Source organism: Eimeria tenella, genomic scaffold (genome assembly GCF_000499545.2).
Source record: "Eimeria tenella Houghton genomic scaffold, Eth_scaff15, whole genome shotgun sequence".
In the NCBI taxonomy this organism is placed as follows: domain Eukaryota; phylum Apicomplexa; class Conoidasida; order Eucoccidiorida; family Eimeriidae; genus Eimeria; species Eimeria tenella.
Window position 1 is genome coordinate 4,687 of NW_013541522.1, and position 12,847 is coordinate 17,533.

Here is a 12,847-nt window from a genome sequence, read left to right on the forward strand (position 1 = left end):
TGTCTAAAAAGGCTAGATGCGCAAAGTACAACAGCAAAAAGCTGCGCTCCTGCTTGGAATCTATCCACGAGTTTTTCATTACGGAAGAAGAACCAAATAAAGCCACTTGGGGTAAAGATCCATGGGGCGTGCCATTTGGCGCCAAAGACCCGCAAGATCTTTGTGTTTCTTGTAGAAAGGCCACTCGAAAACCCCTTCCTAATGAAGAAGCTCCAAAGACAGCGTTGCACCAGTTCAAGCATATCCATGATGAACACTCCACAGCAATACGCAACACCTGCAACTGAACGCCAATCACGCGCGCCCTTTGATGACCTGCCATGGCACTCCCCTGCAGCGTCTACCGCTACAGTCTCATCACACCCCAACAAAAATCAATGCACCCGCATCCCACATACCAACCATTCAACATCTGCAACAGCCCTCATATCCCACGCATTCGCCGACTCCTTCTCGCAACCAAATGCCGCATCACCCAACACCAAAACCGACTCCACAACATCAATTACCCAGGCAGCGTCATTCGAGAAAACGCACCTCCTCCAACTGCAATAATACCCTCGACAGTCTCTCCGTCCTCTCTTCCCTGCGCTTCTCTCATGACACTTCCGCTGCCGCTTTGCAACCACCAATGCACCGCAGCACAGCAGAAGTCGCGTTACTCCAAACACCCACGCGCCTCCTCCCAGGTCTACCCTTCTATCCGTCAACTGCATCTGCGACGTCTCAAACGCCATGTCGACGCACCCATCCTTTGACAACCTGCCCTGCCACTTTCCTCCAGCGTCTACCGCTACAGTCTCATCACACCCCAACAAAAATCACTGCACCCGCATCCCACATACCAACCATTCAACATCTGAAACAGCCCTCATATCCCACGCATTCGCCGACTCCTGCTCGCAACCAAATGCCGCATCACCCAACACCAAAACCGACTCCACAACATCAATTACCCAGACAGCGTCATTCGAGAAAACGCACCTCCTTCATTTGCTACAATAACCTTGAGGTTCTCTCCGTCCTCTCTTCCCTGCGCTTCTCTCATGACACTTCCGCCGCCGCTTTGCAACCACCAATGCACCGCAGCACAGCAGAAGTCGCGTTACTCCAAACACCCACGCGCCTCCTCCCAGGTCTACCCTTCTATCCATCAACTGCATCTGCGACGTCTCAAACGTCATGTCGACGCACCCATCCTTTGACAACCTGCCCTGCCACTTTCCTCCAGCGTCTACCGCTACAGTCTCATCACACCCCAACAAAAATCACTGCACCCGCATCCCACATACCAACCATTCAACATCTGCAACAGCCCTCATTTCACACGCATTCGCCGACTCCTTCTCGCAACCAAATGCCGCATCACCCAACACCAAAACCGACTCCACAACATCAATTACCCAGACAGCGTCATTAAAGCAAATGCACCTCCTCCAACTGCAATAATACCCTCGACAGTCTCTCCGTCCTCTCTTCCCTGCGCTTTTCTCATGACACTTCCGCTGCCGCTTTGCAACCACCAATGCCGCAGCACAGCAGAAGTCGCGTTACTCCAAACACCCACGCGCCTCCTCCCAGGTCTACCCTTCTATCCGTCAACTGCATCTACGACGTCTCAAACGCCATGTCGACGCACCCATCCTTTGACAACCTGCCCTGCCACTTTCCTCCAGCGTCTACCGCTACAGTCTCATCACACCCCAACAAAAATCACTGCACCCGCATCCCACATACCAACCATTCAACATCTGCAACAGCCCTCATTTCCCACGCATTCGCCGACTCCTTCTCGCAACCAAATGCGGCAACACCAAACACCAAAACCGACTCCACAACATCAATTACCCAGACAGCGTCGTTAAAGCAAATGCACCTCCTCCAACTGCAATAATACCCTCGACAGTCTCTCCGTCCTCTCTTCCCTGCGCTTCTCTCATGACACTTCCGCTGCCGCTTTGCAACCACCAATGCACCGCAGCACAGCAGAAGTCGCGTTACTCCAAACACCCACGCGCCTCCTCCCAGGTCTATCCTTCTATCCGTCAACTGCCACTGCGACGTCTCAAACGCCATGTCGACGCACCCATCCTTTGACAACCTGCCCTGCCACTTTCCTCCAGCGTCTACCGCTACAGTCTCATCACACCCCAACAAAAATCACTGCACCCGCATCCCACATACCAACCATTCAACATCTGCAACAGCCCTCATATCCCACGCATTCGCCGACTCCTTCTCGCAACCAAATGCCGCATCACTCAACTCCAAAACCGACTCCACAACATCAATTACCCAGACAGCGTCATTAAAGCAAATGCACCTCCTCCAACTGCAATAATACCCTCGCCAGTCTCTCCGTCCTCTCTTCCCTGTGCTTTTCTCATGACACTTCCGCCGCCGCTTTGCAACCACCAATGCACCGCAGCACAGCAGAAGTCGCGTTACTCCAAACACCCACGCGCCTCCTCCCAGGTCTACCCTTCTATCCATCAACTGCATCTGCGACGTCTCAAACGCCATGTCGACGCACCCATCCTTTGACAACCTGCCCTGCCACTTTCCTCCAGCGTCTACCGCTACAGTCTCATCACACCCCAACAAAAATCACTGCACCCGCATCCCACATACCAACCATTCAACATCTGAAACAGCCCTCATATCCCACGCATTCGCCGACTCCTTCTCGCAACCAAATGCCACATCACTCAACTCCAAAACCGACTCCACAACATCAATTACCCAGACAGCGTCATTAAAGCAAATGCACCTCCTCCAACTGCAATAATACCCTCGACAGTCTCTGCCGCTTTGCAACCACCAATGCACCGCAGCACAGCAGAAATCGCGTTACTCCAAACACCCACGCGCCTCCTCCCAGGTCTACCCTTCTATCCATCAACCGCATCTACGACGTCTCAAACGCCATGTCGAAGCACCCATCCTTTGACAACCTGCCCTGCCACTTTCCTCCAGCGTCTACCGCTACAGTCTCATCACACCCCAACAAAAATCACTGCACCCGCATCCCACATACCAACCATTCAACATCTGCAACAGCCCTCATTTCCCACGCATTCGCCGACTCCTTCTCGCAACCAAATGCCGCATCACTCAACTCCAAAACCGACTCCACAACATCAATTACCCAGACAGCGTCATTCGAGAAAACGCACCTCCTTCATTTGCTACAATAACCTTGAGGGTCTCTCCGTCCTCTCTTCCCTGCGCTTTTCTCATGACACTTCCGCCGCCGCTTTGCAACCACCAATGCACCGCAGCACAGCAGAAATCGCGTTACTCCAAACACCCACGCGCCTCCTCCCAGGTCTACCCTTCTATCCATCAACTGCATCTACGACGTCTCAAACGCCATGTCGACGCACCCATCCTTTGACAACCTGCCCTGCCACTTTCCTCCAGCGTCTACCGCTACAGTCTCATCACACCCCAACAAAAATCACTGCACCCGCATCCCACATACCAACCATTCAACATCCGAAACAGCCGTCATATCCCGCGCATTCGCCGACTCCTGCTCGCAACCAAATGCCGCATCACCCAACACCAGAACCGACTCCACAACATCAATTACCCAGACAGCGTCATTAAAGCAAATGCACCTCCTCCAACTGCAATAATACCCTCGCCAGTCTCTCCGTCCTCTCTTCCCTGCGCTTTTCTCATGACACTTCCGCCGCCGCTTTGCAACCACCAATGCACCGCAGCACAGCAGAAGTCGCGTTACTCCAAACACCCACGCGCCTCCTCCCAGGTCTACCCTTCTATCCATCAACTGCATCTACGACGTCTCAAACGCCATGTCGACGCACCCATCCTTTGACAACCTGCCCTGCCACTTTCCTCCAGCGTCTACCGCTACAGTCTCATCACACCCCAACAAAAATCAATGCACCCGCATCCCACATACCAACCATTCAACATCTGCAACAGCCCTCATATCCCACGCATTCGCCGACTCCTTCTCGCAACCAAATGCCGCATCACCCAACACCAAAACCGACTCCACAACATCAATTACTCAGACAGCGTCGTTAAAGCAAATGCACCTCCTCCAACTGCAATAATACCCTCGCCAGTCTCTCCGTCCTCTCTTCCCTGCGCTTCTCTCATGACACTTCCGCCGCCGCTTTGCAACCACCAATGCACCGCAGCACAGCAGAAGTCGCGTTACTCCAAACACCCACGCGCCTCCTCCCAGGTCTACCCTTCTATCCATCAACTGCATCTGCGACGTCTCAAACGCCATGTCGACGCACCCATCCTTTGACAACCTGCCCTGCCACTTTCCTCCAGCGTCTACCGCTACAGTCTCATCACACCCCAACAAAAATCACTGCACCCACATCCCACATACCAACCATTCAACATCTGAAACAGCCCTCATATCCCACGCATTCGCCGACTCCTTCTCGCAACCAAATGCCACATCACTCAACTCCAAAACCGACTCCACAACATCAATTACCCAGACAGCGTCATTAAAGCAAATGCACCTCCTCCAACTGCAATAATACCCTCGACAGTCTCTGCCGCTTTGCAACCACCAATGCACCGCAGCACAGCAGAAATCGCGTTACTCCAAACACCCACGCGCCTCCTCCCAGGTCTACCCTTCTATCCATCAACCGCATCTACGACGTCTCAAACGCCATGTCGAAGCACCCATCCTTTGACAACCTGCCCTGCCACTTTCCTCCAGCGTCTACCGCTACAGTCTCATCACACCCCAACAAAAATCACTGCACCCGCATCCCACATACCAACCATTCAACATCTGCAACAGCCCTCATATCCCACGCATTCGCCGACTCCTTCTCGCAACCAAATGCCGCATCACTCAACTCCAAAACCGACTCCACAACATCAATTACCCAGACAGCGTCATTCGAGAAAACGCACCTCCTTCATTTGCTACAATAACCTTGAGGTTCTCTCCGTCCTCTCTTCCCTGCGCTTCTCTCATGACACTTCCGCCGCCGCTTTGCAACCACCAATGCACCGCAGCACAGCAGAAGTCGCGTTACTCCAAACACCCACGCGCCTCCTCCCAGGTCTACCCTTCTATCCATCAACTGCATCTGCGACGTCTCAAACGCCATGTCGACGCACCCATCCTTTGACAACCTGCCCTGCCACTTTCCTCCAGCGTCTACCGCTACAGTCTCATCACACCCCAACAAAAATCACTGCACCCGCATCCCACATACCAACCATTCAACATCTGAAACAGCCCTCATATCCCACGCATTCGCCGACTCCTTCTCGCAACCAAATGCCACATCACTCAACTCCAAAACCGACTCCACAACATCAATTACCCAGACAGCGTCATTAAAGCAAATGCACCTCCTCCAACTGCAATAATACCCTCGACAGTCTCTCCGTCCTCTCTTCCCTGCGCTTCTCTCATGACACTTCCGCCGCCGCTTTGCAACCACCAATGCACCGCAGCACAGCAGAAGTCGCGTTACTCCAAACACCCACGCGCCTCCTCCCAGGTCTACCCTTCTATCAATCAACCGCATCTACGACGTCTCAAACGCCATGTCGACGCACCCATCCTTTGACAACCTGCCCTGCCACTTTCCTCCAGCGTCTACCGCTACAGTCTCATCACACCCCAACAAAAATCACTGCACCCGCATCCCACATACCAACCACTCAACATCTGCAACAGCCCTCACTTCCCACGCATTCGCCGACTCCTTCTCGCAACCAAATGCCGCATCACTCAACACCAAAACCGACTCCACAACATCAATTACCCAGACAGCGTCATTAAAGTAAGTGCATCTCCTTCAACTGCAATAATACCCTCGTAGGTAAGAACTCCACATCTCTGGTGTTCAATGTCAGCTGAGTTTCCATTTGCTGGTTTCGCATGTTATCCCTTCAAGCTGCAAAGACCATCAAACCGTCCAGACGTTCCGCGACACTCAATGTTGTCACAAAACACCCCCCAAGGCGAGTGTACGAACAGCCCCCATGCTGTTGCTTCCTCATGTGCTCCTTCCAGGCATTTTTCGAAGGATTTTGTTAATGAGCTGCCCTGTTGACAAAGGAATATCAGCTGACCGAATCTGTGCCTCTAAAAACAGCATGCAGTATCAATGTTTGGCTACTGCTGATGCAAGCAAGCATAGCGCTGCACTCCTTTTTTCTGAATGTACAATATCGGATGTGGCAGACATCTGCGGAATTCCCAACGGAGACGCGCATTCTAAAGCGTGGCAGAGGTCGTGAGAAAAATAAAACTGCCTGGCCCCGTGTGACGCCCAACAGTAGAAAAGAAGTCTCGCGTTTGTCCCTATTTGTCCCCAAGTGAGGGCAGGTACGGCGGCAATCACTAGCATCCTCTAACAATCCAAGGCTACCCATTTCGTGTTCGTAATATGCAGCGTCACATCGCAATGTGCAGTGCATGTCAAGGCAACGCAAAATGTATTTCAATAGGAAACGCTCTCTGCCAAGTTAATCGAATCGACACAGCTTACGAGGACGACTTCCCCCTAACAAAAAACCATTCTTCTAGCTTCTAAATCGCACAACACATCAGCAATGATGAAAGCTTCACGTCATCACTGCACAAACAGCTCCTCTTTAGCGAGCTAGTGCAGAAAACGTTATCCCACTTCGAAGTAAGGCGGTACTAATTGCCATACACAATATTCCCCCCTTCTGTGCGTTTCAATCGAAAGCGTCACTCTGAAAGCTAGCCGGTTTTCCACTCATAATTGCTGCAGTGAAAGTTAGTAAATATGACAAGCAGCTCTGTTTTGTTTAGCTGATAGCCCGCTACAACTCAGAAGTGGCGGTACTGAAATGCCCACCCAAGCCATGCATTTTGAATGTAGATTGTGAATGATGCTGTGGACGATAGGGCAGGACAAAGAAAGCGCCGTGACATGACAAAAATGCAAGTGATTTTCGAGCTGCTAGTGCTACCCAAGGGGCCAAAACTACGGGCAAAGGCGCAGTGCTCATGACAAGCAACTGCACGTTTCTATGCCGAAGCTAATGGGCACTGTACTACCGTAGAGCAAATAGATTCACTCAGGCTGACTAAGCCAGCAGCCGTGCTCCACTCCTCCACTCATTGTGTGGAAAATACCAGTGTCCACCCTTTTCCCGTTTCTCTCCCTATTTCGCCTTCCATAGCATGGGCAAAGAAACATACTAAGCAATAGTGTCTCTGTTCCCTCGCTAGTCGCCGACTCTTTGGCCCGCCCTCATCTTGTAACCTGGAATTCAGCGCCTTGAAGCATTGTAGAAGAACAAAGGCGATCGACGCTGCGGCAGCCAGTGTGGAGACAATGATAAGCAGCTGTGAGGAGCGCCTATGTATGTACTTTTTCGGAAAGACACTTTTACAGCGCGTAAAGACTTCACCACGCTGAGTCACTACATCAGCCTGAGAAGCCGAAACGCAACCGTCCGTTTGTGAATTCGTCGCAGCCGGTAGCACCGTCATCAACACGAAAAACCATAACCAAGAGCTCGATATTCGATAGGCAAGCATTATGGTGTTGGCACTGAGCGTATGACGAAATTCGAACATGGCCAGAACGGGGATTCAAGATTGAGATGGCTGCTCTCGCGGGAGTGTGTTGTCACGCTTCGGTTGACTTTGTCAGGTGAAAATAATGAAGTAATCCGGGTAAGTGTTTAAATTTTCAACTGTGATTCATGCCAATGTGACGTTGGGCACCCGCAGAACTTGTCTCGCAGCCACTATGATTCTGTCTTCGGCAGCCGCTCAATGTGTGTTGCGGAGCTGAACTTCCACCATCATTGAAGAGTACCACGCCAATGCAGCCCGTTTCTTAGCTGTCTGTAGCACTGGTCTCGTAACTGTTTATGATTCTAAACTCGTAATTGTTTATGATTCTAAAAGCCTTTGGGGTTTTCTCTCAAAGGTAACGACAGTTTAACTGATGATTGTTCTTGTGTAATGCAAATCCAATGTACCCAGAGAATTGAAGCCACATTGAGGGATGGCATACAAGTTAAGGTCATAAGGTCTGCCTTTTAATTGATCTTCACTTTTGTTGACTAAAGAGAAGAAAATGTGTAATAGCTGTAGCATCCATAGGCGTAGGTCTCGTATTAATAGCTTGCATTTACCGGCTCGCACAGAGTCACGTTCAACTAGACTGCTCCAAATCAATTCTGTTGATGCCATAAAATCGGCCAGCAGTACTACCCGATCATCCATGTGTACATGTTATTTGACAACTGAAGAAATGAACTGGGAAATGAACGGTTTTACCTCCAGTGCGACGGTTTGTATGTTTTTTGTAATCAGTGGTCACCGTAACCCTTCGGAGCTCCAGTTGTGCGCACTGATCTCCTACAACGAAAGCGCATTTCGTTACATGCGTCCGTTAATAATGAAATGTATTGATTTTAACAGCGTTAAGCGATTTTGTGTGGATGTAACTGTAAAATTTGGTCGTTAAAAAAAGGGCAGTAGGAAATCTGAATTTTTTGGCTGCCTGTTTTGCGTGTACAATTCCGTTGTTGTTGTTGTTGGAATCTTGATGTGTACGGAGCTTCTCCTCTTCTACTGAATGATCTTGATAAATAAAACTGTTTCATGACATATTCGCGGCAGTCAGAAAACGTAGCACGGTCCACAGTGCCTCAGGTCCCAAAATCTGTGTTAGCTGCAGCGCGAAATCACCCAATAATCTGACTCATACTGGAGAACGTTGCGCTTCTGAAAGAGCTTTGAGAGTGGTAACTGAGCCTTACATTGCCTCCTTTTGAAGATTTTACTGCTTTTTCCCCATAGTGCATGTTAGAACTGCACAATTGCAGCTACGGCAACCACCTGTACAGAGTAACGCAGGACCCAACCTTGGTACCGGAATCCCCGAGCAAAACGAGGCTCAGATACACTTCAAAAAGTAACAAACCACAAAAGTGTCTCAGTAACGCAATTAGGAGATCCTTTTCAATAAAATATCGGCACTTCACGGGTCGCAATATTCGTAACTTCGTCAAACACCACTACAAGATACCATAATTGCAAGGGTCACTAGACTTGATCGCCCGAAGAATAAGACCCTTTGCGTGTTTACCTTCTAATTACTACGTCAACCTACACATTCTGAATTGTATGACCCTAAAGAAAATATCCGAGCGGTTACGCGGTAGCGTAGTATATAAAAGGTGGTGCATCTGTTCTACGAATCTACGCAAAGATTCAGGCAACGGAAATGTGGAGTTGGGCAGGAGCAAAGTGTGATGCTTCTGCGTTCTTACAGTATTGACTGCGCGGCCTTATTTGACAGAGTGCAATTAAACAGCGGGCGAGGGACCACGCTAAGAGTACTCGGTTAAACTTTGCGACTATCGTTTCATGAGAGAAGCAGATGCCTGCGGCAAAGTTCGTGGCTTAGCGCTTGGCTAAGCCACAACTTAAGCTTTCCAGAGTCGTAACGGAAGGACCAAACACCAAGTTTTCAGGGCTCAACAGACAGAAACGGCAACAGAACTGGCAGCGATGCAAGACCCACTGGACGCACTTATTAAGTCCACATTATTAGCCTCTCGTCATGTTTCAAGTTCGTTTTACTATGACAAATAGACAAGAAAAGATCTGCCGTCGGACACGGGACCTGTAGGGTGGGTCAGCGTCTCGGAATCTTAGCCAGCCCTGATAAGCGTTTGGCGCTGCTAGCTGGTTGGCTCTCCTAGCCTGTAGTACACTGCGTTCTCTACAGCGACTACGATGCTGCACGACCCACAACTCGGGCGCTCTATGAAATCTTCTCAGCGACCGATGCATCGGTCGCTTAGCGTCTACCAATTTATTAAAAAGACCTTTTTTGGCTCAAGTTCTCAAAACCATATTTCCTGAAAGTCACTCCTCATAGCTTTTGCTTTGTTGGCCCGGTGAAGGTGTGAATCCTAGGGCATTCGCAGGCAATTATAGTTTATACATGTTAATTTGCTAATCAACTGCTTTTCTATTTCACTAGTAAGAGGCTACAGCGCTCAATCCGCGCCTCAACCTTTTAACCGGTTATAGGTCATCAGTCAGCTATCCTCTATAGCTCACCAGCAAGCCCTACTGTAGTGCATGCACACTACAGGTTGTGACCCCCACGGCTGCCGGCGTTGTCAGCAGTCTTAATCTTAAAGCGTTCGTAGATATTTCTACTTTATACATGTCATGTTGCTAATAAATTGCCTTTCTATTTTACTAGTAAGAAGTTGCAGCACCCAATCCGCGTCTCAAGCTCTGCTTATAAGTCATCAGTCAGCTATCCTCTATAGGTCACGAGCAAGCCCTATTGTAGTGTCTGCGCACCACACCTCCTCCCCGTAGGGCCAAGGAAGCAAGAACCCCTGAGCTGGGGGACTTTTCGGGAAAATGGATTTCAGAAGTTGAGACGATGACTACATTTAGTGATTACCTGGTATTTGTTTCATGAGGGATGCGTCGAAGGCAGAAGGCTTTTCATAGGCGCCCTATTCGTGGGCAAGGTAGTAGCGCAGTCGCGGCCGTAGGCGCTGTGCACTACATTAAGAGGGTAACTAGCGTTAGACATATAAGAGGTTGAGACGCTGAAAGTGCGCAGATTCGTCTTTCTGGTAACGAAGTATGGCAATTTATCGGCAAGCTAGCATGTGTAAACTGGATGGATAGGCCGGTTCAGTCCGGCAAGGGGGAAAGTTGTAGTGAGCACGCACTACAATAGGGCTTGCTGGTGACCTATTGTAGTGCACAGGCACTACAACAGGGCTTGCTGGTGACCTATAGAAGATAGCTAGCTACCGACCTACAAGGGGTCGCAACACTGGAGGAGGACAGGACCCTCCTACTAGGATCAAAGTAAGGCAATTTTTCTGCGAATTAACATGTATACACTAGAGGTGCCTGAAAATGCGTGGAGACTAGGGCTGGCGATAGCGCTGGCACCAGTGCAGGCCTCTTCCCCACAGGGCCTAGGAGGCGAGCACCCCGAGTGAGGCGGATTTGAGAATAACAGATTTTGGAAAACTAAGAATAAGTGTATTTCGATATACACAGGCTACTGTTTCAAGGAAATGGGCCAACGTTAGGTGCCGATCATAGGCCCCTTCTCGAGGGGGCAGGTGGCAGCGTAGTCGCAGCAGTAGGCGCTAAGCACTACATTTGGGGGCTGTTCCGGGACTGAAATCTTTGTTCTTTCCGGACTTGGGAGTGGAAATACTATGTTTTAATGATTCAGGCCTAGAAATGTTCGCTCGGTAAGGGATGCATCTCCGCAACGGACGCGTTATCGGCCCCACAGCGCGGGGGACTTCTACAATGTCAGTGAGCAAAATGGCGAGCGGGACGCCGGCCCATCATCGCCATGCTACTCCGAAGCCCACCGTGGCAGAGCGGCCGCATGGGCATAAGGAGGCGCCCCTGCAGGTGATACCTATGACCAATTTTATGCCAGGGGACAGTCCCTTCGCCACGTGGGACCAATTTCAGTCCGCTATGAGTGTAATAAGAACTGTTATAGGGCGAACCGTGCAATCGGGCGCAACGATTCCCATACTACCAGCAGACAGCAGCACTATACAGGCCTTTTTGCTGCGCATCGAGCGCCGGTACACCCAGATGGGATTGGAGCCGCGCGAGTGGGGAAATGCACTTATTGACCACCTTGTGGGCCCGGCTCTAACGTATTGGATGTATTTATGGAGAACTATCGACCTAAGCGACTGGGCGACGGTACAGCGCAGGCTTTTGGAGCGGTTTGACAAAACAATGTCGCAGAGTCAATTGTTAACGGAGTTGGCTAAAGTACGGTGGAATGGTAACCCGAAGGAAAACACGGACCGGTTTGTGGCTGTAGCGGAGCGTGGTTTGGGTCTTGCCCCCGACGAACTCGCTGATTATTAGTGCACCGGGCTACCTACAGACCTCCATCTTCTATAAGCAGTAACGGACAGGTGAAATATCAGTCGTGGGAACAAGCGGCGACAGCCCCAGCACGGCTCTACGAGTCCAAGCAGAGTGTGATGGAACTCCGAGAAAGGACCAGTCGAGCCATTAGGGCTGCTATCCAAGCTAATGGACCCCGTGGGCGCCAGGAAATTGAAAATTGACCTGGGGGAACTCAAGCGAACTGCTTTGAGTGTCAGGGTCGCGGACATCCGGCACGTGTCTGCCCCAGCAAAGGGGAACGTACAAGACGTCCGGGGGAAATATGCAAGAAGTGTGGCGGTGTGAGACACTATGCTCGGGACCGTCCTACGTATGAACGAGGCCAGCCCGAGCCGGCGGACAAGAGCAGTAGGGAGCCCACCCGTCCTAGCACTGAGAAGATGGAACAATTAAACGTGCGGGCCCAGGCGTGGTTGGAGACGAGCGTTCTAGGCCGCGTAGCCATGGCAAAGGGATGATGTGTCCGATAGCGACAGGCTCTAATGCCATTCCAGTCTCTCTTGAGTGGGAAACCAACTCCTCAGCACTGCGGAAAGAACTAATACGAGCGATGGGCACGCGGAAGGGACTCAGCCGCTTTCGAAAACGCGGCGGGAGTCTGGGTCGGCGTCGATCCTGAGTGAAGAGGCTCCGGAAGCGACGAAGGATAGCAGCAGGACGTCTGCAGAAGCAACAGAAGATGGCTATAGGTCAGACACCACAGATATTGTGCCACACTGGCGGAGGGAAACTTGCACGAAAGAGTCTTACGACCAAGAGGGAGCATTGTGTTATGTGGGTGCGACGACGGTACTTCGCGTTGAGCTCGCAGGGAGTCCCTGTGAGGCCCTGTTGGACACTGGGGCTTCGAGAAGTTTCATTAGTCCTAAAACAGTCGAACGGCTGCAGCTG

General features: G+C 50.8%; 3 protein-coding genes across 3 annotated transcripts; all 3 read left to right on the forward strand.

The window, feature by feature from the left end:
- Positions 1–310: 310 nt before the first annotated feature.
- On the forward strand, positions 311–1,420 carry ETH_00029955 (uncharacterized protein; the record flags this gene model as incomplete). The annotated part of the gene is made up of 1 exon (XM_013373453.1): positions 311–1,420. The coding sequence occupies one exon, from the start codon at positions 311–313 to the stop codon at positions 1,418–1,420; it is 1,110 nt and encodes a 369-aa protein (XP_013228907.1).
- A 3,429-nt stretch (positions 1,421–4,849) lies between these two features.
- On the forward strand, positions 4,850–5,359 carry ETH_00029960 (uncharacterized protein; the record flags this gene model as incomplete). Its single annotated transcript, XM_013373454.1, has 1 exon — positions 4,850–5,359. The coding sequence occupies one exon, from the start codon at positions 4,850–4,852 to the stop codon at positions 5,357–5,359; it is 510 nt and encodes a 169-aa protein (XP_013228908.1).
- Positions 5,360–11,326: 5,967 nt separating this feature from the next.
- ETH_00029965 (uncharacterized protein) lies at positions 11,327–11,911 on the forward strand (the record flags this gene model as incomplete). Its single annotated transcript, XM_013373455.1, has 1 exon — positions 11,327–11,911. The coding sequence occupies one exon, from the start codon at positions 11,327–11,329 to the stop codon at positions 11,909–11,911; it is 585 nt and encodes a 194-aa protein (XP_013228909.1).
- Positions 11,912–12,847: the final 936 nt, after the last annotated feature.